The sequence below is a fragment of the Colobus angolensis genome, unplaced genomic scaffold (assembly GCF_000951035.1).
Source record: "Colobus angolensis palliatus isolate OR3802 unplaced genomic scaffold, Cang.pa_1.0 Scaffold20, whole genome shotgun sequence".
Lineage (NCBI taxonomy): Eukaryota > Metazoa > Chordata > Mammalia > Primates > Cercopithecidae > Colobus > Colobus angolensis.
Window position 1 is genome coordinate 12,404,478 of NW_012115155.1, and position 23,173 is coordinate 12,427,650.

The 23,173-nt window shown below is 42.0% G+C and overlaps 2 protein-coding genes across 7 annotated transcripts in view; both read right to left on the reverse strand.

Annotated features, from left to right (window-relative positions):
- Positions 1 to 15,921, reverse strand: part of POTEE (POTE ankyrin domain family, member E) — a 32,593-nt gene extending 16,672 nt beyond the window's left edge. The window contains 8 exon segments of the mRNA XM_011941724.1: positions 3,577 to 3,647; positions 6,133 to 6,270; positions 7,604 to 7,710; positions 10,527 to 10,700; positions 10,860 to 10,974; positions 15,292 to 15,402; positions 15,404 to 15,525; positions 15,583 to 15,921. Coding sequence (XP_011797114.1) covers positions 3,577 to 3,647; positions 6,133 to 6,270; positions 7,604 to 7,710; positions 10,527 to 10,700; positions 10,860 to 10,974; positions 15,292 to 15,402; positions 15,404 to 15,525; positions 15,583 to 15,813 — 1,069 coding nt within the window. The 5' untranslated portion in view covers positions 15,814 to 15,921.
- Positions 15,922 to 22,169: 6,248 nt separating this feature from the next.
- The window catches only part of PLEKHB2 (pleckstrin homology domain containing, family B (evectins) member 2), a 63,013-nt gene continuing 62,009 nt past the window's right edge, over positions 22,170 to 23,173 (reverse strand). For all 6 annotated transcript variants that reach the window (XM_011941697.1, XM_011941695.1, XM_011941692.1 and 3 more), the window contains one exon: positions 22,170 to 23,056. In XM_011941697.1, coding sequence (XP_011797087.1) covers positions 22,920 to 23,056 — 137 coding nt within the window. In that variant the 3' untranslated portion in view covers positions 22,170 to 22,919. The remainder of the gene's footprint in view (positions 23,057 to 23,173) is intronic.

The window sequence follows — 23,173 nt, forward strand, 5'->3', positions numbered from 1 at the left end:
GCAGTGAGCTGGGATCTGGCCACTGCACTCCAGCCTGGGCGGCAGAGCGAGACTCCGTCTCAAACAAAAAAACAATGCTATGTGAAGTCTTCCTTGATTCTGTATGTCTTTTCCCAAATAAACAGGTACCTCCCTCCCTGAGGCTGCCTTAGTACTTCAGTGATTTTTCTACTGCATCGTTACCACCTGAACTGTGCATTATTCCTCCACGTGTCTGTCCCCTCTGCTCCAAGATTGCAGAGGATAGTCCTGCACATCGTCTTACTCACATTTTACTCAGAAATTTCTTACTGAGTCCTGCTACATACATGCTAGGCATTAGGGTTTTAAAAGAATGAAAATAAGGCATGTCAGAGATGGCTTTTCTAGAACACATGCCTAAGCAGAGACTGAAATATTGAGGCTAGCCAGATTAAAAGGGTAGATGCAGGAAAGGGTGACAGTATGCCATGCAGCAGCAAGAGCAGGAGCGAGGCCTGAAAGAGGGAAAGGATTTGCCTGCAATAGAAGGCTGAGTGAGCAGGGCATTACCAGCAGCTCAGTAATGCCAGAGAAAGGGCGCACAGGGAAAAGGGCTAAAGACGGAGAGTGGGGCAGAAGGCAGATTATGAAAGCCTCACATCCAAGTTAAATACTAGTGTACAACCTGGAAAGCTGGAAATCATCTGACATTTCTCTCTGTGCCCCAAACCTTTCTCATTCAATTATCACTAAATCATATTGACTTTACCTCTTTTCTGCCTCTGCTTTATATTCCCACTACCACTGGGAACATAAACATTCACAAAATGGTTTTTATTTAAAAGAAAATGCCAACTATTAATGCGTTTTTTACATGAAAAAAATTAAGCAAAACAAATGAAAAAAGCATAACACCAAAAAAAGGCCAACATATTAAAATGAGTAACTGAGATTCCTAACTTTATTTCACCACGGATGGGTGAAAACCTTATAATACATTGATACTAGTCCAAGGATGTGTGACAAGGAAACTATAGTTCACTACTGCAAAAGCTTCCTTTGTCTCCTGGTTTCTTTACCTGGTTCCCTTCCATAATGCCAGCAAACCATAGGCCACAGGCCAAATCTAATCTGCCTTATGGCTTTGTAAATAAAGTTTTATAGGAGCTCAGTCATGCCTGTTTGCTTACATAGAATCATCGTGGCTTTCACACAACAACAGCAAACAACAGCAGGGTAAGTAGATATGACAGAGACCACATAACCTCAAATATTACCCACCTGGTCCTTTACAGAAAAAGCTGCTAACCCGTTTTACACCATGACCAGAAGGCCTTAGTACTCAAATTTAATCTCGCGATTCCCCTGCTCAAATGTCTCCAATGAGCCTCTGCAGCAAACACTGTGGGCTCCCTAGCAATAGCCATGCCTTATTCTTTCTTGCAGAAGAAACACAAGTCTATTGGGATATTTATTATCCCAATCCCCCTCCCTCCTCAGCCTCAGAAACAGAAACGTTTATTCTAAGCTAATCACATATTTGCATTCCCAGTGCCTGGTTTGGGAATGAGCATGTGGTGTGACCCAGCCAATGAAATGTTACAGGAAGCCCCTTGCATGCTTCTTAATTTTCTCCCTGTTTAAAAGACACATGTGAAGAAAAGCAGCTCTTGTGATGTTGTGCTGTGAGAACAAGATGTTTGGAGCTGCTGCAATTGGCCAACCATGAAAGGAAACATGAATAAAACACTGCCAACAGCACAGCTGAAAGAGGAACAAGTGGGATACCTAAGATATCACTGAACAACCAAAACAACTCTGGTTCCTACTGTTTTAGCCACTGCTCGTCAGTATTTGCAGTCCAAAGCATTCTCTCTGGTAAATTTCCCATGGCCCACAGGATAAGACCTACTCATTTCTACAGTATTAAAAAGTCTACCATAAACTTGCCTTAGCTAAGTATTCACCTCATTCCCAACCTCTGGTATCTCACACTTTTGGTACTAGCAAAAGTGAACTGCTCAGAAACCAGGCAAAGTTCACTCAAGCATCTTGTCTTTTGCACTTGCTGCTCTTTCTGCCAAACAGGCAATCTCGTTAGACGTTCCTTCTGGCAAACAAACAAACTCGTCACATGTTCCTTCTGCCAAACATTATTCCTCTGCTTCTTACCTAGAAAAATTCTTCTCACTCTGCATGTTTACCTTAAATCACACCTGCTTTTTTCCCAAAACTTTTATTCCTCATCACATATGTCTGGCACATAATCAATATATAATAAATCATAATTATAAGCTTCCAGTGGGCATCTAGCACACAGTAAGCAGAAAGTAGTATTTTACTATAAAGTAGTAAAATAATAAAAATGACAATGATAACAACAAGCTCCTGTCTGTATTTTTAATTGTTTGTCTTCTGTACATTACAAAAATGGTTAGTATCTAAAAGATATTTGATACTTATTTGTTAAGTGGACAAGTGAAAACATAAATAGAAATGTTTTCTTTGAAAATTCTGTTGAAAAAGCACAGAAATGGAGACAGCTCTATTACGAGCACCTTAAAGATCAAAGCTACGTCTGTTCCATCTTTGTCTCCTGCAATTTATAAAACCTACCTTACAGAAGCGCTTCGATAAACAGACAGCTAAAGGTGTCCTCATACAGTTTGGATTATGCAATGTATCAGGTGTCCACAACCCAGTAGCATACTAGCGTTTTTGTTATTGTGAAACATTTTTCTACTTTTATTAGAATCTGCTGAGCCTCGAGTTGGGCAGTTTGTATATTTATTATGGCAATCTTTTGGCAAATGGTAGCAGAGCATCTTGTTCTAACAAAATTACTGTTATCATGACAATTAACCAGCAGGTAGAACATATCTTGTTCCAACAAAGTAAATGTATCTCTTTCCAACTTCAAATGAGGAGGAATGAAGTCAGTAATACTGAAACCTTGTTGGGACAAGCATATGTAACACGACTTGTGCTTCAGCATTCTTGTGATCAAAAATGCCTTACTTGCACTTTTTTATCTATGGTAGGACCACCCAGAGCAGGGGTCCACAACTCCCAGGCCACAGACTGGGACCAGTCCATGGACTATTATGAACCACACCACACAGGAGGAGGTGAGCAGCAGGCAAGCCAGGGAAGCTTCACCTGTGTTTACAGCCACATCCCAAGGCTCATATTACCGCCTGAACTCTGCCTCCAGTCACACCAGTCAGAGAATTCGATACTCATTGGAGCAGGAACCCTGTTGTGAACTGCCTGTCTGAGGGATCTACGTTGTGTGCTTCGTATGAGAATCTAATGCCTGATGATCTGTCACTGTCTCACTTTGCCCCCAGATGAGACCGTCTAGTTGCAGAAAAATAAGCTCAGAGCTTCCACGGATTCTATATGATGCTAAGTTGTATAATTATTTCATTATATATTACAACGTAATAATAATATAAATAAAGTAGCACAATAAATGTAACATGATTGAATAATCCTGAAACCACTCCCACCTTCCCTCAGCCCATGGAAAGATTGTCTTCCACAAAACCAGTCCCTGGTGCCAAAAAGGTTGGGGACAACTGACCTAAAGTAATTCACTATCACAAGTCTTACCTGGATTGCTGCTTTCAGAAGAGATTTTTAGCATCCGTTTTTCTTTGTGGTCAGAAAATAATTGGCAAATTCTATGTATAAAATGCAATAAACCAAATTACTATTTTAATACTGATATAAAAAATACTTACCAAATGTAAAATTCTTAGAATATTTCTAATATCATAATATCAGAACTTAACAGTATTACCCCATTCACTTATGAGTACATTCTACAAACTTCTCTTTAAGCTTCTAATTAAAGAAGAAAACAATGTAAGGAGAAATGCTCATAAATCAAGGGCATTGTGACCCGGTCAATTAGCTTATATTATCATGACATAATAGAAAGTGTCCCAGCTCTGCATAAGTCCTAGCTCCATAATGAACAGCTCTTTGTTCTTGGACAAGTTGCTTCTCTTAGGCTCAATGCCTTCTTCAACAAAGTGAGGACTTTGCTGCCTTATTTCATATTGCACTAGGTTGTTGTAAAGATTTAACAAGATATTTTTTAAATGTTCAGAGAAATAGTAAAGCAATGGAATAATCTGTTCCTAAACTTTATGACTAAAATTATCTTGGAATCCCAAATAAAACCCAATGTGTATTTTGTTCGTAGGTTCTAATATGCAAATGTAGTTTTTAGAAAATGTTATTAAGTGTTAATTTTGCTTTTCAGTTGTCCTACTCCTTATGGCTTATAATTCAGGGCATCTCAACTATGTCATAGTTTGTAACTAAATTTATTCATAAATGTCTCATTAAAGTAGCTAATGTGACCATCCACTATTATGGAGTTGACCAATCACACCAAGGGTAGAAAAACCAATGGATGTTAAGACCTGGCTTGGACCAATGATCCCTCTCTAGAGACTCCAACTCTGAGCCAGATGTTTGTTAGGATAATGCTTTATATTGATGTTCAATGCCAGCTGGCAGGGGAGACCAAAATTCTACTTTTATTTTTTTTAGTTTCCATGAAGAAGTTGCAAGTTGACATTTTCTAATTTTCGACATACATGCTAACAATATAATTTTGCACCAAACATGTTATTCAGCTCTAAGTCATCTCATAGACCATCTTACATGACCATTTTTGCAGCGCAAATCACAATTTCAGTATTTTGGTGGCACCCATCTTTTGCTTTGCTTCACAGTGTTTCCTTACAGCTAGTCAGCAAATAGTCAAATGACCTTCCAGTGACTGCACAGAATATGGAATGCTTCAAAAATTTGTGCTGCCTCCTTATGCAGAAGCCACACTAATTTTCTCTGTATTGTTCTAATTTTAGGATATGTGCCACCGAAGCAAGGACAAAGCCCTACTTTTACACATGATTAGTGATGAGTCATGGACGAGGCTTGGCTCTGTTAAGTCCAACTAACCTACTTGAGATTCTGAGAATTCTCTTCAATGGCTTCCTATGAGGTAGAATTTGAAAATATTTTAAAATCTTGAGCTAGAGATAGAAGTAGCTTGGACGATTTTCATTATCATGTAAAACAGATCACTCAAGGGGCCAACCACAACCGGGAGCCCCTGCTCGGGGAAGGTTCATATGGGACTTTCTCCTGCCTAAGGTTCTCTACAGGATATAAAGCGGCCTCACAGCACAGATCTGGTAGCAAAGAAGAAGAAACAAACACTGATCTCTTTCTCCCACGTTATTTGAACCCCTCTAACCCTTTAGAACAAGCCCATCCAATATCTGCTAGAGAAAAGACCAACAACCGCCTCAAAGGATCTCTTACCATGAAGGTCTCAGCTAATTCTTGGCTAAGATGTGGGTTCCACATTAGGTTCTGAATGTGGGAGGAAGGGTCAATCTGCTCACTTTGCAGATAAAGTCAGGATGCCCAGCAGCCAGAGCAGGGTGTTGGTGCTTTGGGAACAATGGCTGAGCATATAAGCATAGGTATGGGAACTAAAATACGTTGTAACTTCAAAGTCACCGTATGAAATGCCAGGAAGGCTTGAGGGATCTGAATCTGTAAGGGCATCTTGGTGTCAAAGGTCAACCATTACCAGGCAGCAGGACCAGTTTGAGTGGTAACGATGCAGCAACAGAAACAATGGAAACAACAGAATGACTGGAATGTCCTTTTTTTCCTCCTCCTTCTGACTTGATAAAAGGGACTGTCTTCTTTGGATTTAGTGAACCCCTTTGGTTCTTGAAAAATTCATGGAGTATGTAGGAGACAGTCCCCAGAAGACAGTACAAGACTTTCTGCTAAACTGGACATTTCAAGACCCAAATAACTAATCAGAAAAATCAAAGATGTGACACCATTTTTTATCCCCTGCATAGGTGTTATACTTGGATGAAATGAACAATGTTGGGATCTCTAAGGATAAAGGTCTTAAAAGTCCTGAGATAAAGAATCCTCCACCCACTGGTACTTCTAAGTTGTCTTGCTTTATGTCTGATTTCTGGTTGATGCAGGGGACTAACTCACTGCCATTCTAAAACTACCTGAACCGAACTATGACATCTCACCTGATATGTAAGATGCAATTGTTATAATTATTTGAAACCTCAATGTAGCATTAACTTGCCTTTTAACGTAAACACTTACACATTATGATGACTAGAAACAGCATACACTCTGGCCGTCTGTCCAGATAGATCTTGAGACGATACATCAATATTTTGCTCAAGTAGAAGGCTGACTATACTTGCTGATCCACAATGTACAGCAAGCATGAGAGCAGTTCTAAAATGACAGATAATTTCTCCCTTAGGAACTGCAATACAGTTATTTTTAAAGCTAATTTGATATATTTTACCAATTTAACATCCTGTCTCTCCGTGCAGAATCAAACATTTACATGCACCAAAAGACAGAGCATCTTGGGTGCTCAAGTGTTCATCTGTGTAAAATACCACCAAGGTTAAAAGGAAGGGACAAAGAGGAAACCTCTTATCTCACTGGGGCATTGCAGAGTAGAAGCTACTAATTTAAAGTCCTTTGATGGGCAAGAAACAATGTTAGGGCCCCTTATCTGAAGTGGACAAAGATTTAAGTGAAGATTTCATCACAGCTTCCCTAGACTGATATGCTGTAATAGAAAATCAGCTAGGGGTAAGATAAGCAGGAGCTCTCTGCATGCTGAAAGCAGTAATAATAATAATAGTAAGAATAGTAGTCACAGGAGTGTCAGTTATGATGCCAATAAACATGTACTAGGCACTGAATTAAGTGCCATATATATCTCTCTTACTTATTATGCACAGTCAACTTTGAAGGATATATTCTCCTACTTTTCACATATGACAACATATTTGGTAGTGAATAACATTCCCAAGGTCACACACCTAGCAGGTAAGAAAGCTAGGAATTAAACTCAGTCTTGTGTGAATCCAAAGCCTAGCTTTTTTCTCTTTATCACCCACCTACAGCTTGCCTTCATGAAAGGAAAAGTGTATCCACTTAAAACTATCTTCACTCCCTCTTTCCATACCAATTAAAAATAAAAACATCAAAATACACTGGAAATAAAAAAGGAAGAAAGCTGTTGAACCCACAGTATGTGGGAATAGCAATTAATTGTCATGTAGGGATAAGCTAACATTAACATTCTTCAAAGAAAGCAACTTAAAGCAGAGTCATTGAAAAGACAAAAGAATTTTCAACCCCTATTTATGTTGACTACAGAGTATTTAGTGGAAAAGCATATAAGACACAGAGGTTACAAACTGGTAGGAAGGGTTAAGAAGTTCAATACCGAGTCATAAAGTAAACTGAAAGTTAAAGTTCACACTTCATAACATTAATACGAAATCCCTCTAGCTAACATAAGATCATGTAACTAAAACATCATACAAGAAAGAACATCAGTCAATACAATAAGAGAAGATGAATCTTACTAAAACTGTTCTTTATGTTGCCCAGTCCAAATAACTGTTTTTCTACCTGACTGATTTGTGTTGATACTGATCACTATGTCCCAATAAGTACACATTAATCTTATTAATTTAATATTTATGACTTGAGTGACAGCTATCAATCTAGTAAACAACACACAGATTAAAAGAAATAACTATACCTTCCATATCTATCAAGTGCATTTAAATTAGCTTTTTTCTTGATTAAAAATTTCACCACTTGCTGTTTTTGTTCACGTACACCAAGTAACAGGGGCGTGAGGCCATGCTGTAAAACAATATAAAGCAAAAACAAACGTAATTCAAAAAAGTACACATTCCTCAACTGAAGCAGAAACTTTATATAAGATCCTACGGACTTACACGTATACAAAGTAAAGAAAATGTAGCTGCTTCCTTCTCAATCTTCTGTGCTTTCCCACATGCTGCTCCTTCCCTTGGAAACACCCCTTCTCTGCCTCACCACATCAACTCTGATCATCTTAAAAACTCACTTTCAACATTTACTGCTTCCAAGACTCTGCTTCTAACTCAGCATTTCGCATGCTATTATTACATGATAATATTTTTCCCATCTAAACAAAGAGCTTCTTGAGGGCAGGGGCTGGATCTTTTGTCTCTACATCCTCCACCCTAAGATAAATTGTTGTGTATAAAGCAATAATTTGCATGTAAAATATTTCTTTAGTTTCACATGTTTTGCCAAAAGTTCAAGTTCCAATGTGCAATAAAAATTGCTATTAATACTCATACTGCCCATTTGAAAAAATTTCCCAACATTTATTTATTTAAAATCTATCTGTATTTAATTTTTCCAGATTGTTAACTAAATAGATAATCAGTCAATAGGACTACTGAAACTAAATTAACAGAATTCCTATCTGTATTCTTAATAACTCCATGGTTTCTAGTGTTTAAAACTGCCATGCTGATTATGCCAAAGCTCTACATACTTAAGAGACACACTGGATACTCCATAATACAGCTTCAATTGACAAAAACATGGTTTAGAATTTGCTACAGTTCTAATTGAGAAAACTCTGCTCTTAACAACGACTTACTGACCTAAGCACTTGAATGATAACAAAGAGACACAAAATCCCGAGAGGATCATCTCTACTTACTAAAAGACTACTCACCGCACATTTCTAAAGACCTTCTGAATGGCAGCAAATAACTGACAGTAGGAAGGAAAGGGTATTAACTCTGTAAGCTGATAGATACTGCCAATAACATTCATTTTAATGTCTCACCACAGAGATAAAAGTCAGACTGGGCCAGGAATGGTGGTTCACACCCGTAATCCTAGCATTTTGAGAGGCTGAGGCAGGTGAATCACTGGAGCCCAGGAGTTCAAGACCAGCCTGAGAAACATGGCAAAAACCTTATCTCTACTAAAAAAAAAAAAAGGGAAATACAAAAACTGAGGTTGGAAGACCATCTGGGCTTGGGGAGGTCGGGGCTGCACTCCAGACTGGGAAACAGAGTGGAACCACATCTCAAAAAAAAAAAAAAAAGTCAGATTAATGTAATTGGATAGGAAAGATTTAAAGAAATCAGCACATATCCAACTCCAACTCTTCTACAGATATCTTAAGTTTCAGAGATATAACAATTTACATATTACATTTAAGAATTCAGTGGTTCTTAAGCAGGTGTGTATCCAGATTTTGAGAAAATTGTTGTTGTTGTTATTGTTGTTAGAGACAGGGTCTCATTATGTTGACCAGGCTAGACTCGAACTCCTGAGCTCGAGCAATCCTCCCCCTTCAGCCTCCCTAGCAGCTGGGACTACAGCCATGCATCACCATGCCTGGCTTCAAGAAAACATTTTTAAACATATGTATCTAGGCTTTATTGGAGTTACTCTATCAAAATCTTCAGGAAAAATCCTAGATTTATTGATTATTTAAAAATTTTCCTCAGGTTACTGGGATGCAAAATTCTAGCTGTAAGCTAGTACAACAGTTACTTCAGGCTCATTTCTCACCCACGTGACCAATTCCCTTTCTCATTTGAAGATTTGGCCAAAAAGAGGAAAGAGCAGGAGACAGACTCATTTGCTGAAAACACCACATAATTTTCCCCGGTAAGAGAAGAACAAGGTCTAGTAAACTCAAAATCCAACTTGATCTTGTTACTTAAAGCTCCTTATCTCCCACCTTTCCATCCAGACACTCTAGATTTGAAAGCAGAGTTGAGACTCTAATTGGCCATTTCTACCAGAATAGGATACTAAGTCAGTTAATTACTTGTTATTCCCTCTGCTCAAGGGTTTCCCATTACATGACCACCTATTCACTGCCTATCTGGTTCTTCAGAGGCCTCCTAAAATTGATCTCTGGGCAGTTCACAACTCACTAACTCCCTCTCCCAAAATGAAAACTGTCATTCTCTAAAATTGAAGAAAACCTTGTCTCACCATACAAAGGAAACAAATAAATGAACAACACACAGAAACAAACACACACACACACACACACACACACACACACACACACACATGCACACACAACCTCTTCATGGTCTTTTCCCTCTATTACCTAATTTCCAAATTGGCCTTGATATTTCTGATTACTCTTTTTCCCTTTCCACTTCTTCCTCATGAACAATCAGAAATATCTTAAGCCTTGCCACTGAGAGGTGCACCACCTCATATCTATTACTGTCTTTTAGGAACTTGCCAAAGCAGCAGGATTTCTATTCACTGAAACATGTTTAAGTGTTCTTGGAGTTTGCATGTAAAACCTATTTCAGGGAAAATTTTGCCATTTTACATTCATTAGGGAAAAAAAAAAAAAACCTAGGAGGGAAAAATTCAAAAATAATAAATATTACCTTTTACCAATTCAGTGTTTTCAAAACAAGTATTTACCACAAGTGCATTAGAAAAAAACGGTACCCTCGAAGGCTTCTTTGAAAGTAATAATATTTAAAATAAAATCTTAGATAATTAAGTCATTTCAAAATATTTTCATTCAGGTTATGCTTGAGCTTCCAAATATGGAAAACTGGCCCTTACACAGGTCACTGTTAAAATGAATGCATTTCAGTATTTTGAAAAGAAAACTGGTAGATCTATACCTTGTTTTTTGATTCAATAGCAGCACCATATAAAAGCAGTGCTTTGGCCATTAATTTATCTTCATTGTGGACAGCATAGTGTAGAGCGGTATTTCCATACTCATCTGGAATATTTGGATCAGTGCCATGTTCTAGCAACATTAACGCACATTCATCTTCTTGGCATTGTATGGCCTGTCGGTGTTAGACCAAAAACAAATTATAAATGCTAGGAATTCAAAGTAACATTCCACAGCTTTCACCAACCAGTTACATTTAAAGGAGAAAACTCATTTTTATGCTATGTATTGAAATCAAACCCATCTCACGCTGATATAGTTGGCTACTGCATACCTTTGTCAGAGCTGTCCTGTTTTTGTCGTCAAGGACATTAAGTTGACATTGTCTGTCCAGCAGGAGTTTTACTACTTCTGAATTCCCATTGGCAGAGGCCAGATGTAGAGCAGTCCTAGGAGAGTGAGAAGACTTTTTAGGAAATTGTAGTGCATTAGCTACGGGCACATCAATGACTCGTGTAATTGCAAATACTGAATAGCCTCCTATTACTCTGCCTTCAAAACAAACATTTAATTTTCCCATGAAGAAAGCACACTATTTATTACCTCTCATTACTCACTGTATTAATGAAAGAGCAGCTTATCTGAATAGAAAGAGCACAGCCCTTGGATGACATTCAGCTTGGGCTGGAACCCTACTTGAAGCTCTGTCGCTTCCCAGCTATTGCTTAGCCTTTCGCTGTCTCAGTTTCCTCATCAATAAAATGGGAATGAAAATAGTAGCTTTCTCCCAGGAAACCACTGTAATGCTTAAATGAGACTCTACGCAAAAGATATAGAATAGTTCCTAACACAAAGAACAGCTCAATAATTGTTAGATATTATAATTTTTACTAATACCCAAAAGATATTTGAATTAAGTGAGATGATACAATTATACCTACACTTTCAGGTATGTTTTAAAGACTACAGGTAACGTTGTATTTCAGTGATTCTAAGATGATCATTGTCTCCATGTTGTCTCCACTGAAATACCACTTATAATTCATGATTTACTATAATTGGCAGCATTTAAATAATTCTGTTATTGAGACATAAAATAACAGGGCATCATACAACCCCTGGTGTCTTACATTAAGTAGAGTATGTTATAACAGGTCTGGGGCGGTTCCAGTCAGATGACCAGCATTTAGATAAATTTTAGTTCTTAAAAAAACTATGGAATAAGAAGGCTGAGGTGAAAACAAAAACAAATTTCTAAAATAAACTAATTCTTACTTTGGTTTTCAAAAATCTTTAAGCCAAAGAAAACCTGGAAATTCAAATAAATACCATGGGCTCATTTTTTTCAATACTTAGATTTATACAACGTATGTACATCAAATATTTCCAATCTTTCCTATTAGGATTTAAGACTGTTATAAATTTTCTCTTTTTAAAATGGATTTATGAAACTATTTGTGGAGCTTTTCTCAATGTTTACATTCAGGGGTACAGGTGCAGGATGTGCCGGTTTGTTACCCAGGTAAAGGTGCGCCAAGGGGGTTGGTTGGACAGATGATTTCATTACCCAGGCGTTAAGCCCAGTACCCGTTCATTCTATTTCCTGCTTCTTTCCCCCCTCCCATCCTCCACCTCTGATAGGCCCCAGTGTGTGTTCCTTCCTTCTAGGTATCTGTGTGTTATCATTTAGCTCCCACCTATAAGTGAGAACATGCAGTATTTGGTTTTCTCTTCCTATGTTAGTTTGCTGAGGATAACGGCTTTCAACACCATCATGTCCCTGCAAAGGACATGCTCTCGTTCTTTCTTTTATGGCTGCATAGTAGTCCCTGCTGTTTATCTACCACATTTTAGTTCTTAAAACAACTAAAACAGTCTTTATCCAAGACTTATAAATTTTCAAAAAGGCAATTAAAGGTTATCTTTTACTATTTTCTACCTTCAGAAATGTTTTTATTTGAAAGGAGGGAGGAAAAGCTTCAATTGAGATTAAGTCCTAATGCTCCAACTTTAAATCTCTCAGCTTGCTCATGCCCAGCAGGTAAACATGAAGTTTTCAAAGATGGAAGGATCCTGAGAGATAGTAGAATATGCCTGCCACATAATAGGTGTCTGGCTTATGTCTGATGACTAAATGGATTGAAAGAATGGATAAACGCAGCTTGGGAGTTCAATATTTTTAAAGAAAACTGCTGTAGAGTAGGAGAATACATTTGCAATAGTAATAATCATTTATATTTGCTATTTTAATTTTCATAAGTATATAACTCAACTAAAATGAGTCATACTTTTTACACATGTTAACCTATATATAATGAAAAGATAATTATATAATAAAATGTATATACAATAGAAACTACAGGAACAGGTAAACAGAATCCCTCTACTTCTGAAGAGGATAAAGTTCACAGAAGACAGCCATCCACAGAAATAAAAATAAAAATAGAATGTGAGAAATTAGTTGTATCTATGCAAGCAGCATATTCCTTCTCTTCCCAAGGATTATTTCATTACTAATGAATCTTAACTAAACTTCAGATGTTCGTTGCAGAAATCACAGATAAGAGAAAGGGAAAAACTTCACTTACAAATCCCCAGAAATAAGTTTGATTATATTTTCTACATATTTTCAGCTAACATAAGAGCAGATTATGTTTGTGTATATGTGTAACAAACTGATTTTTTTCTCACTTGATATAGCAAAGTACATCTTTGCATGTCAACATATCTCTGTATCTACTGACACCCTCAATAGTTACTTATTATTCCATCCTATGGATGCACCAAAATTTGTTCATAAAATCTATGAATTCTTCTAAATACACTGCTGTTTTAAGCAATACTAAGAAAAACAGATGTATCTATTTCGTAAAGATATTTCAGTATAATGGAATTGATAAGTAAAAAAAATATACATTTTTAAAATGTGGTTCTTACCACTAAAGTGTCTGTTTGAAAAGCTGCAGCAACTTAAACTTTGAACAACTATATACATACCACTGTTCTTCATCGTCAAAAACTTTGTGGATAGAAAACAGTATTTCATTCCTTTTTTTTTTTTTTTTGAGATGGACTCTCACTCTGTCACCCAGGCTGGAGTGTAGTGGCATGATCTCGACTCACTGCAACCTCTGCCTCCCTGGTTCAAGCAATTCTCTTGCCTCAGCCTCCTGAGTAGCTGGGATTACAGATGCATGCCACCATGCCCAGCTAATTTTCTGTATTTTTAGCAGAGATGGGGTTTCAACACACTGGCCAGGCTGGTCTCAAACTCCTGACTTTGTGATCCGCCTGCCTCAGCCTCCTAAAGTGCTGGGATAACAGGCGTGAGCCACCACACCCGGCCTTTCATTCCTCTTCTAACTTAAGTAGAAAACAGTATTTCATTCCTCTAACTTAAATTCCTTCTCCTACCAGGAACACTGTTTTCCTACATATGTAGGTCACTGGTAGATACACTAAAAAGTACTATGCCCAATTTTAAAATGCTTATTTTAATGAGCTTATTTTATTATATCTGCATATATAGGCCGGGCACGGTGACTCACGCCTGTAATCCCAGCACTTTGGGAGGCCAAGGTGCGTGGATCACAAGGACAGGAATTCAAGACCAGCCTGGCCAAGATGGTGAAACCCCATCTCTACTAAAAATTAAAAAAATTAGCCGGCATGGTGGCAGGCACCTGTAATCCCAGCTACTCAGTAGGCTGAAGCAGAGAATTGCTTGAACCTAACAGACAGAGATTGCAGTGAGCCAAGATCACACCACTACACTCCAGCCTGGGCAACAGAGTAAGACTCTGTTAAAAAGAAAAAAAAAAACATATATATGCATATATAAATAGGCATTTGTGTTTTCTTCTGGTATGTTTCTCCTTTTTAATCTATACTCTTATTTTTGTGACATAAAAATCTAGCTAGTTTTCTCCAAAAATGAATTATGAACAATCTACCTTTTTTAAATAATACAAAATATCACCATTATCAAATGCTAAATTCTTACATATATTTGGGTATTTCTGGATTTCCTATTCTGTTCTACTCATTGATCTTTTCAGCTGTAAACAATTTGTGGAAATAGCACACGCACATTTTGATATCTGGAAAAGCAAGTCTTTTTCCATTCTGTTACAAAAAAATAATTTATCACAGTAATAAAAGACAGCATGTGTAAAAACTCTAAAACTTTGCTATTTTTATTTGGCTTAGGTAAAAGTGATAAATAGAAAAAGCTCACATCTTCAGAAAATTCAATCTTCCTTTTCAAGCACACGAACCTTCTTGCCATTTCAGTTGCCTTCTAAGGTTCCTCAGTAAAGAACATATTTACATAGGGTACACTGATAAAAAATCCATACTGGATTTCACTTGAAGAATATTTAGCCTTGAAGTTGATATGTTATGGGGCTTCATTCTTAGTTCTCAATATACACTTTTCTATAATATATAGAACATTGCTTTAAAATGTGTACATTAAAAATAATCTGCTGCATCAACTTAATTTTTCGAGTTAAATCACTTTAAAACAACCTATCAGTGTGAGGGAAATTATAATTGGATTGGAAATCAGCTCAAGTTTTGTTTTTGTGTTGCTGCTCACAAAGGGACCTGTGCCCTAACCTCTCCGACCTCTCTGAGGTTTCCACACCCAGGGTGGTGTGGGGCCTGCGGAGACAAGAAAGCCAGGCCCCCCTCCTCCCCCGCCAGGTGGGTATGTCCCCATCATCCCCCCACGTCCCTCCTCCTCCCAGCCCAGGCCCGGTTACCTCTTTTGCTTGTCCGTCTTGTTCACGTCAGTGTCCCTGAGCATGACGATGAGATCCTTTCTGGGGACTTTACCCCACCAGGCAGCTCTGTGGAGCTTGTCCAGATCTTCTCTGGTACCCCGGCTCCATGAAGGCGCTGTCCTCGTATTCTTCCCAAGCGCCCACGTTGCTCTTGCTGCTCCTGACTGTGTTCACAGCGGAGTCATCCTGGTCTCCAGAAGCGCCCACGTTGCTCTTGCTGCTCCTGACTGTGTTCACAGCGGAGTCATCCTGGTCTCCAAAAGCGTCCACCTTCCCGCTCCCCCTGCAGCAGGGGAGGCAGTGGCAGCACCACTTGGCCATCTTCCTCCTGAGTGTCTTCACAGCGGAGTCGTCCTGGTCTCCAGAAGCGCCTGTGTTGCTCTTCCTGCTCCCCTTGCAGCAGGGGAAGCAGTGGCAGCACCACTTGCCCATCTTCCTCCTGAAACCAAATGGCTTCTTCACAGAGGAGGCAGCCGGCATGGAACCAACCTCAGCCACCATCTGCTTTTAACAGCCAGGGGAGGCTGATGGCAGCCAGCAGATCCCGTCTACCAACTAGTCTCACCAACTAGCAGGTAACTCCGGGTTTCCGATCTGTTTGAAGAGAAAGATCAATCCCAGCCAAAACCTGCCCACCCCAGCAGGGGAGCCCAGCCCACCCCACCCAGGAAAAACCCACGCCCACCCGGGGAAAGCCCACACCCACGGGAGCAACCCCACGCCCACCCCAGGAAGGGCCAACCCCCCCCCAATAAAACACCCAGCCCACCCAAGGGAATGCCAAACCCAGCAGAGAAAAGGTCAAGCCCAGCAAAGGAACTATGGAGGAAACGTCAACCCAAAGGAGAAAACGTCAATCCAAGAAGGTCCAAGGAGGAACAGCAGGCCAAGCGACCAACGCCAAGCCAAGCAAAGAACGCAAAGCCAAGCCAAGCCGCTACGCGCGTGCCGTGCGTGTGCAAGCCGTTACGCGTGTGGCATGCGCGTGCAAGCCGCTACAGGCCAGCCAGTTACCAGTTACGCGCGTGCAGCGTGCGCGTGCAAGCCGTTACAGGCCAACCAAACCGTTACGCGTGTGCGGCGTGCGTGTGCAAACCGTTACAGGCCAGCCAAACCGTTAGGCGCGTGCGGCGTGCGCGTGCATCTCCAGTGGCGCCAGTGCACGTGGCACAGACAGTGGCGGATCCCTGCAACCCGCATGGTTAAGTCTTGGCGCCATGAATGTCACTGACAGCCTTGTGCTCCCAGCAAACTTCGCGAGAGTCAGCCGAGCTTTCGGGCCATTGAGAAGCCTCCGGTGGGGGGAAAAAGCCTCTTGAAGCAGGACTGAGGCTGAGCGCCTGGAACTTGAGGATACTGACAGCCTCCTATGAAGAAAGCCCCCAAGACACTCCTGGCCATGCTGTTGTGCGTGGCAGAGGCTGCAGCTTGGAACTTGGGCTGAGGAAGCTGGCTGCAAATAGCCTCAAAATTGTGGAGCACAAGATACCCACCGAGCCCAGCGCCTGCCTGAGGCGCCTTCCACACTTGCTCCTCTTTGGTCCGCACCCAGAACACGAGGCCATCAGCGAGGGGGCACTTGCGGTCACAGGATCACGGCCAGCTCCTGCCCCAGTGCCTCCTGCCCAGTGTCCAAGCCAGAGCCAACAGCTGTGGGGCTTCTGGCCTGGGGGGCTCTGCTCCACTGGCACCTGAGCCCGCCTGGGGGCCTAGCACAGCAGCTCCTTGCCTGGAATCCAGCATATGCCCTTCCGTGACCTGGGCAGTCCTCCCGATGCTCTGCCCAGCCCCGCTGGGAGGGTAGCCGCTGGGTTGGTGTGGCTGCAGGCAGAGACCTTGCCTGCCCTACTCAGCCTCCTGCACCAGTGCCGGGGAGGGTGTCCAGTGCATGGGAAGGTGTGGGCTGGCTTTGAACTCAGGGGAGCTGGAGCGGGCAAGCTGGGAGGGGACCGTCGGCAAAGCCTGGTGGGCTGTGTTCAGGAGGAGGTTTGTGGCCCACCAAGCCTGTGGTGGCAGTTAGGGACGTGTAGTTACAGGACCGGGCAGGGCCTGGACCAGTAGCCCAAAGTCGGTCTCAGCATTGGCACAGCAGGACAGGCCTGGGAGGCCCACTGTGAGGACTGGACTGGGTGGAGGGTCTAAGGCCCTGGCCAGAGCCACAATGGGGCACAGAGTAGGGTGGCTGGAGAAGCCTCCTAGGGCAGAATGAGAGTGAGGACTTAGGGCAGGAGTAGATCAACCCGCATGGTTAAGTCTGAGGTCAGGAGTTCGAGACCAGCCTGGCCAACATGATGAAATGCCATCTCTACTAAACATACAAAAAAAAAAATTAGCTGGGCATGGGGGCGGGCGCCTGTAATCCCAGCTACTCAGGCGGCTGAGGCAGGAGAATCGCTTGAGCCTGGGAGACAGAGGTTGCAGTGAGCCCAGATCACACCATTGCACTCCAGCCTGGGCAACAAGAGTCAAACTGCCTCAAAAAAAAAAAAAGTCACTCTGGGTGGCTGGCACTTTGGGAGACCAAGGCAGGCAGATCACCTGAGGTCAGAAGTTTGAGACCAGCCTGGCCAACATGATGAAACCCTGTCTCTACTAAAAAAAAATACAAAATTAGCCAGGTGTGGTGGCAGGTGCTTGTAATCCCAGCTACTCAGGAGGCTGAGGCAGGAGAATTGCTTGAACCTGGGGGCAGAGGATACAGTAAGCCAAGACTGCACCACTGCACTTCACCCTGAGTGACAGATCGAGACTCTTTCTCACACACACACACAAAAAAATTAAATAAAAATAAATATCACTATACCATGGGTTTATCATTTTCTAAATCTCAATTTTATTTTCTAATATAATATTGATATAAATCACTTTCTTTTTTTTTTGAGACGGAGTCTCGCTCTGTCGCCCAGGCTGGAGTGCAGTGGCACAATCTCAGCTCACTGCAAGCTCCGCCTCCGGGGTTCACGCCATTCTCCTGCCTCAGCCTCCCGAGTAGCTGGAACTACAGGCACCCACCACTATGCCTGGCTAATTTTTGTATTTTCAGTAGAGATGGGGTTTCACCATGTTAGCTAGGATGGTCTCAATCTCCTGACCTCGTGATCTGCCCGTCTTGGCCTCCCAAAGTGCTGGGATTACAGGTGTGAGCCACTGCGCCTGGCTGATATAAATCACATTTTAAAAGCTCTTTGGGGGCTCAAAAACTTAGTAGTGTAAAATCATACTGAGATTGGTTTCAAGCACCACTGTTGTATACCGTATACTACTTTTGTGTAAAAAAGAAAGAAAATTCATCTTGTACTAGCTTACAATGCATAAAGAAACCCATTAAGGATAAACCACTATCAGTGGTACTGGGCAGATGAAAGACCTTTCACTGAATGTATCTTTTTGTTGTTAATTTTTGAGCTATGTATAATCTATTCATGAAAGTAAGTTAAAAAACAAACCCTAGGGGGCCGGGCACGGTGGCTCACGCCTGTAATCCCAGCATTTTGGGAGGCCCAGGCAGGCGGATCACGAGGTCAAGGGACTGAGACCATCCTGGCCAACATGGTGAAACCCTGTCTCTACTAACAATACAAAAATTAGCTGGGCATGACGACGTGCGCCTGTAATCCCAGCTACTCTGGAAACTGAGGCAGGAGAATCGCTTGAACCCTGGAGTCAGAGGTTGCAGTGAGCTGAGATCATGCCACTGCACTCCAGCCTGGCAACAGAGCGAGACTCCTCTCAAAAAAACAAAACAAAACAAAACAAAACCCCTAGGGGCCAGAGGAAGCAGGAAGGCCAGCCCAAGAGAAGATGGGATAGGCCAGAAAGTCTGTGTGTGGATGACACCACCTCAGCCCAACCCCTCCAGAAACATGGTCTCCAGGCAGAACATCAGAGGATTCTTCTCTAAACAAACAAAAGCAAGAGACAGAGCTTCCAGGGTGCTTCCCCAACTTTAACTGTAACCGGCAAACAGGATCACCACATAGCCAGTGTCTGCAACCTGGGAGGCAGCCAGAAAAGCTAACCCAGAGGAGAGGGAGGCAATTCAGGAACTAAAATGATTTTTTAAAACAAAAATAACTGGCTGGGCGCGGTGGCTCACATCTGTAATCCCAGCACTGTGGGAGGCTGAGGCGGGCGGATCACGAGGTCAGGAAATCGAGACCATCCTGGCTGACACGGTGAAACCCCGTCTCTACTAAAAATACAAAATATTAGCCGGGCGAGGTGGCGGCGCCTGTAGTCCCAGCTACTCAGGAGGCTGAGGCAGGAGAATGGTGTAAACCCGGGAGGCGGAGCTTGCAGTGAGCCAAGATCGCACCACTGCACTCCAGCCTGGGCGACAGAGAGACTCTGTCTCAAAAAAAATAATAAAAGTTAAAAAATAAAAATAATGAAAAACAAAGTCATGTATCCAAAGATGCTGGAGAAGTTATTGGACACACACTGCCGGGGGGATCTGGGTGGGAAAAACAGTGTCCGTTTTCTCACAGCCATCCCAAGAGTGTGACTACACAGGCCACTCCTGTTTGTGGAAATCAGATATGCACATGGCACAGGGAACAAGAAGGCGTTTTAACCTCAGATGTGGAGACCTGCTAGCTGCATGCTCCTGAGTAAATTATTTAACTTCTGGGCCTTGGTCCCTCCAGTGGAACTTGGAGAATACCTCCCTTACAGAGTCACTAAGAATGCAGTGAGTTGTCTCTGATGTGACAATATATTCTAGCATTTGGTAGGTTCTCAATAAATGGCATTCTTATGATCCATGACAGCAGAAAAAGCTGAAAGTATGTTACTACAAAGTAATTTTATAAAGACACAGAAGTCACAATGAAACATGCTTTAAGGTTAATGCTTTAATGTATTGACATTTTCACTTACAAATGTACAATCTGCATATGCAGGAAAAAATCAGCTCTCTAGACACAACAGAATACTAGAGACTGGAAAGCAATCACAAAAAGATCAACTCTGGGGAGAAAGTGGGACTGCATTCCATGCCTTTATCTACACACACTAGGGAAGGAAAAAGAAATATTACACAGGATCAAAACTTGTGGAAAATACACTTGGGTCATTTTGTCTCAACTGCAGGACCTTCTTACGATCCAGATGGCTGGCTGCCTTGAGTCCTGGATAACCTAAAATGGGCAAAGTCTGGCCTTGTTCACAAATGATGATCCGAAACATTAACAGTTCTCCCTCTCCTCTTTAATATCCAAGACCCTGAAGCTGACTCAAGGAATGAAAAGAACAACCGGATCAGCATGTATATAATGTCACTGGCCAACTTCTTCAAGGTATGGATTATTTAAAAGTACACATGGAAGTAAAATGCTTACTCACACCTGAATAAGAAGTTTCTTCCAACTCAAGTACTTCTTGATTTGTATGAAGTATAGCACTGTAAACAAAGGACATCGTTGAGAAACCGAGGCTATCAAAACACTGGCATCTATGGGAGTTGTGGCCAAGAAATAAAATACCTAAGCGACCTTATCCCCAGTACACATTTCATACCAGGATCAAGTCACTAGTGACAGTCAAGTTCCAGGCTCATCTATGGCTGCCTAATGAGGCTGGCCCCACTGGGATGGGGACTGGGGAGGGGACACACATGAGTGCCCAAGCTTCAGTCCACACCTCTCCCCTTCGGCCAGAAGCAGCCAAGGGAGCACAGGGACATCTGCCTCAATAGCATTTTGGCAGCAAAAATCAATACTCTGTGGTTTCTGGAATTCTCACCCAGTAAATTCCAAGTTCAAAATTACCAGTGCAACATGAAAAACTGTTAACAGTTTTTAAGTAAAGTGTACATACAGCTTTAATAACGATTATAATCTGAAGAAAGTCATTCTTCTTATACAGGATGGAGAATCCTCAAAGCAACATTTTAAACCATGGACACTAGACTTGTCATACATTACATCTATTCAGAGATGAGAGATAAACACACATCCTTCCATGTGGGAACAGATACTCCCATGTCAAGTCCCCTAGGATCAGAGAGAAAAGCAGACCCGTGGTCACCACTCAGTTTCTCTGGCGTCTGACTTCAGATGGAGTCCCAGGTAGGTTGGCCTAAGTAGGCCTCAGAGGGAGGTGGCTGAGCAGCAAAGCAAGACAGCATGTGTGTAACCAGCCAGGCAAAATAACAAGTCTGTGCTACCTGGAGTGTATTTTCAGGACAACAGGACCATATGGAGTGTGGGGCAGGGACAGTCACTGTGCTAAACTGCCTCTGTAAAAGCACACTGTTGAAAGCATGCAGGACAGAAAACTGGAATAATTCAGAGCTTAAAAACAAGAAATAACAGAAATGTGAATATTTCAAACACATACTTCATAATATTGAAAATAAGAGCATTTGACAGAAAGGCTGGAATGGTTTTTCCAAAGACTCACACATTTTGGGGCTCAAAATTCAATGTTCTAAGCTTCTCTATCACAAAGAGATCAAGAACAAAAGCAAGGCTGGGGATCCTGGCCAGGCTGAGTGGTACCTTGAGCCGGTCCCTGTGTCCTGAGGGTCCCTGGGCCCCATTTTCCATCCATAACCCAAGTCTGCTCAGCTACGGTCTGCCCTGGTGCTCAGTGAACAGCCACAGGGCCCCACTTCTGCACAGGATGGGCCTTCAGAGAGATAAGAGAGCATCTCCCGCACAGTGCAACCTCGCGAAGGCCTGAAATGGGAACGCCCTAACTGAGGCTCTCCTTCCACTCCCTCGCTGTTCCTTTAACATTACTCTCTCAGCAAGTAGAAAAACAGGCTATCGGGAGGCTTAGGCAGACACACACTCAAACAGCTCTCTTGGAATAAAGCAAATCTGCCTCCACACACTTATCTGCTATTGTTCTGGCTTCTCCAAGTTTTAAAGGATAAAGCCCTCAAACTTGCAGGCTCAAATCAATTCCTAATGCGGGAAACGTTCTCCAAGTATGGCTACCAAAACCATACAAGAATAAGGTGAGAAGCAGCAGCTAGAGTCAGGCAGACTTCTGAAGCATCATTTCTCAAAGGCGGGCTGTGGCCCGTCATCCTGAGCTGTAGGCCTTGCCAGGGGCCCGTGGAGCCCCAGAGGGCAGGACAGGGGCTCTCACACCATGGCCCCAGGAAGTACCTGGGAGCTTACCAACCCACAACTCCTAAAGTAACAAGCAACCAGTTCTGGTCTGTGGTTTGAAAAAGTTAAATGGAAAGCTATAGCTTTTCTTGCCACGATCACTCATTAGGCATACAACACTGTATTACTGGCATAACATGAAAATAAATTAACCCTTAAGCACTACACCTAACTCTAAAAAGAAAATGCCTTTCAAAACAGGTATGCTCAAATAAGGTGTTCCGAGAGGTGCACAAGGACAGTCTTGGAATGAGCCAGTGCCCCAGAGAACCAGTGCCCCGGAGAGCCAGCATTGGAACACAACAGCACAGTTCAAACCTGTCTCTGCGGTACTTATGTGGATTAGTTACAATTATGACATCACTACTTTCAAAGGAACGATTAAAACTATTATTAAAAACATTTGCCACAAACAGAAATGCCCTGCAAATCATATTATTGCACACAGGGTTATCAGAAGCTATGCACATCAAGATCTTGAGGCCCCTAGAAGACCCAAAAGAGAGACCCTAAGGCCATGCCCGTGGCTGCTCCTGCCAGCATGCCCAGTGCCAGGTCACTGTCGTTGTCTCGATACCGCTCTCGAATGATGACTTGGTTAGCAGGCTGCTGTCCATAAAGTCCTAAGAAAGAAGGAAAGTAGCAGATCTCTAAGCAGCAGTTTGTGAAGTTTAACATCACGTGAAGTGCCAGTTCTCCTGTCACACTGGCGCCCCGGCCCTCCTCCACAGCAGGCACAT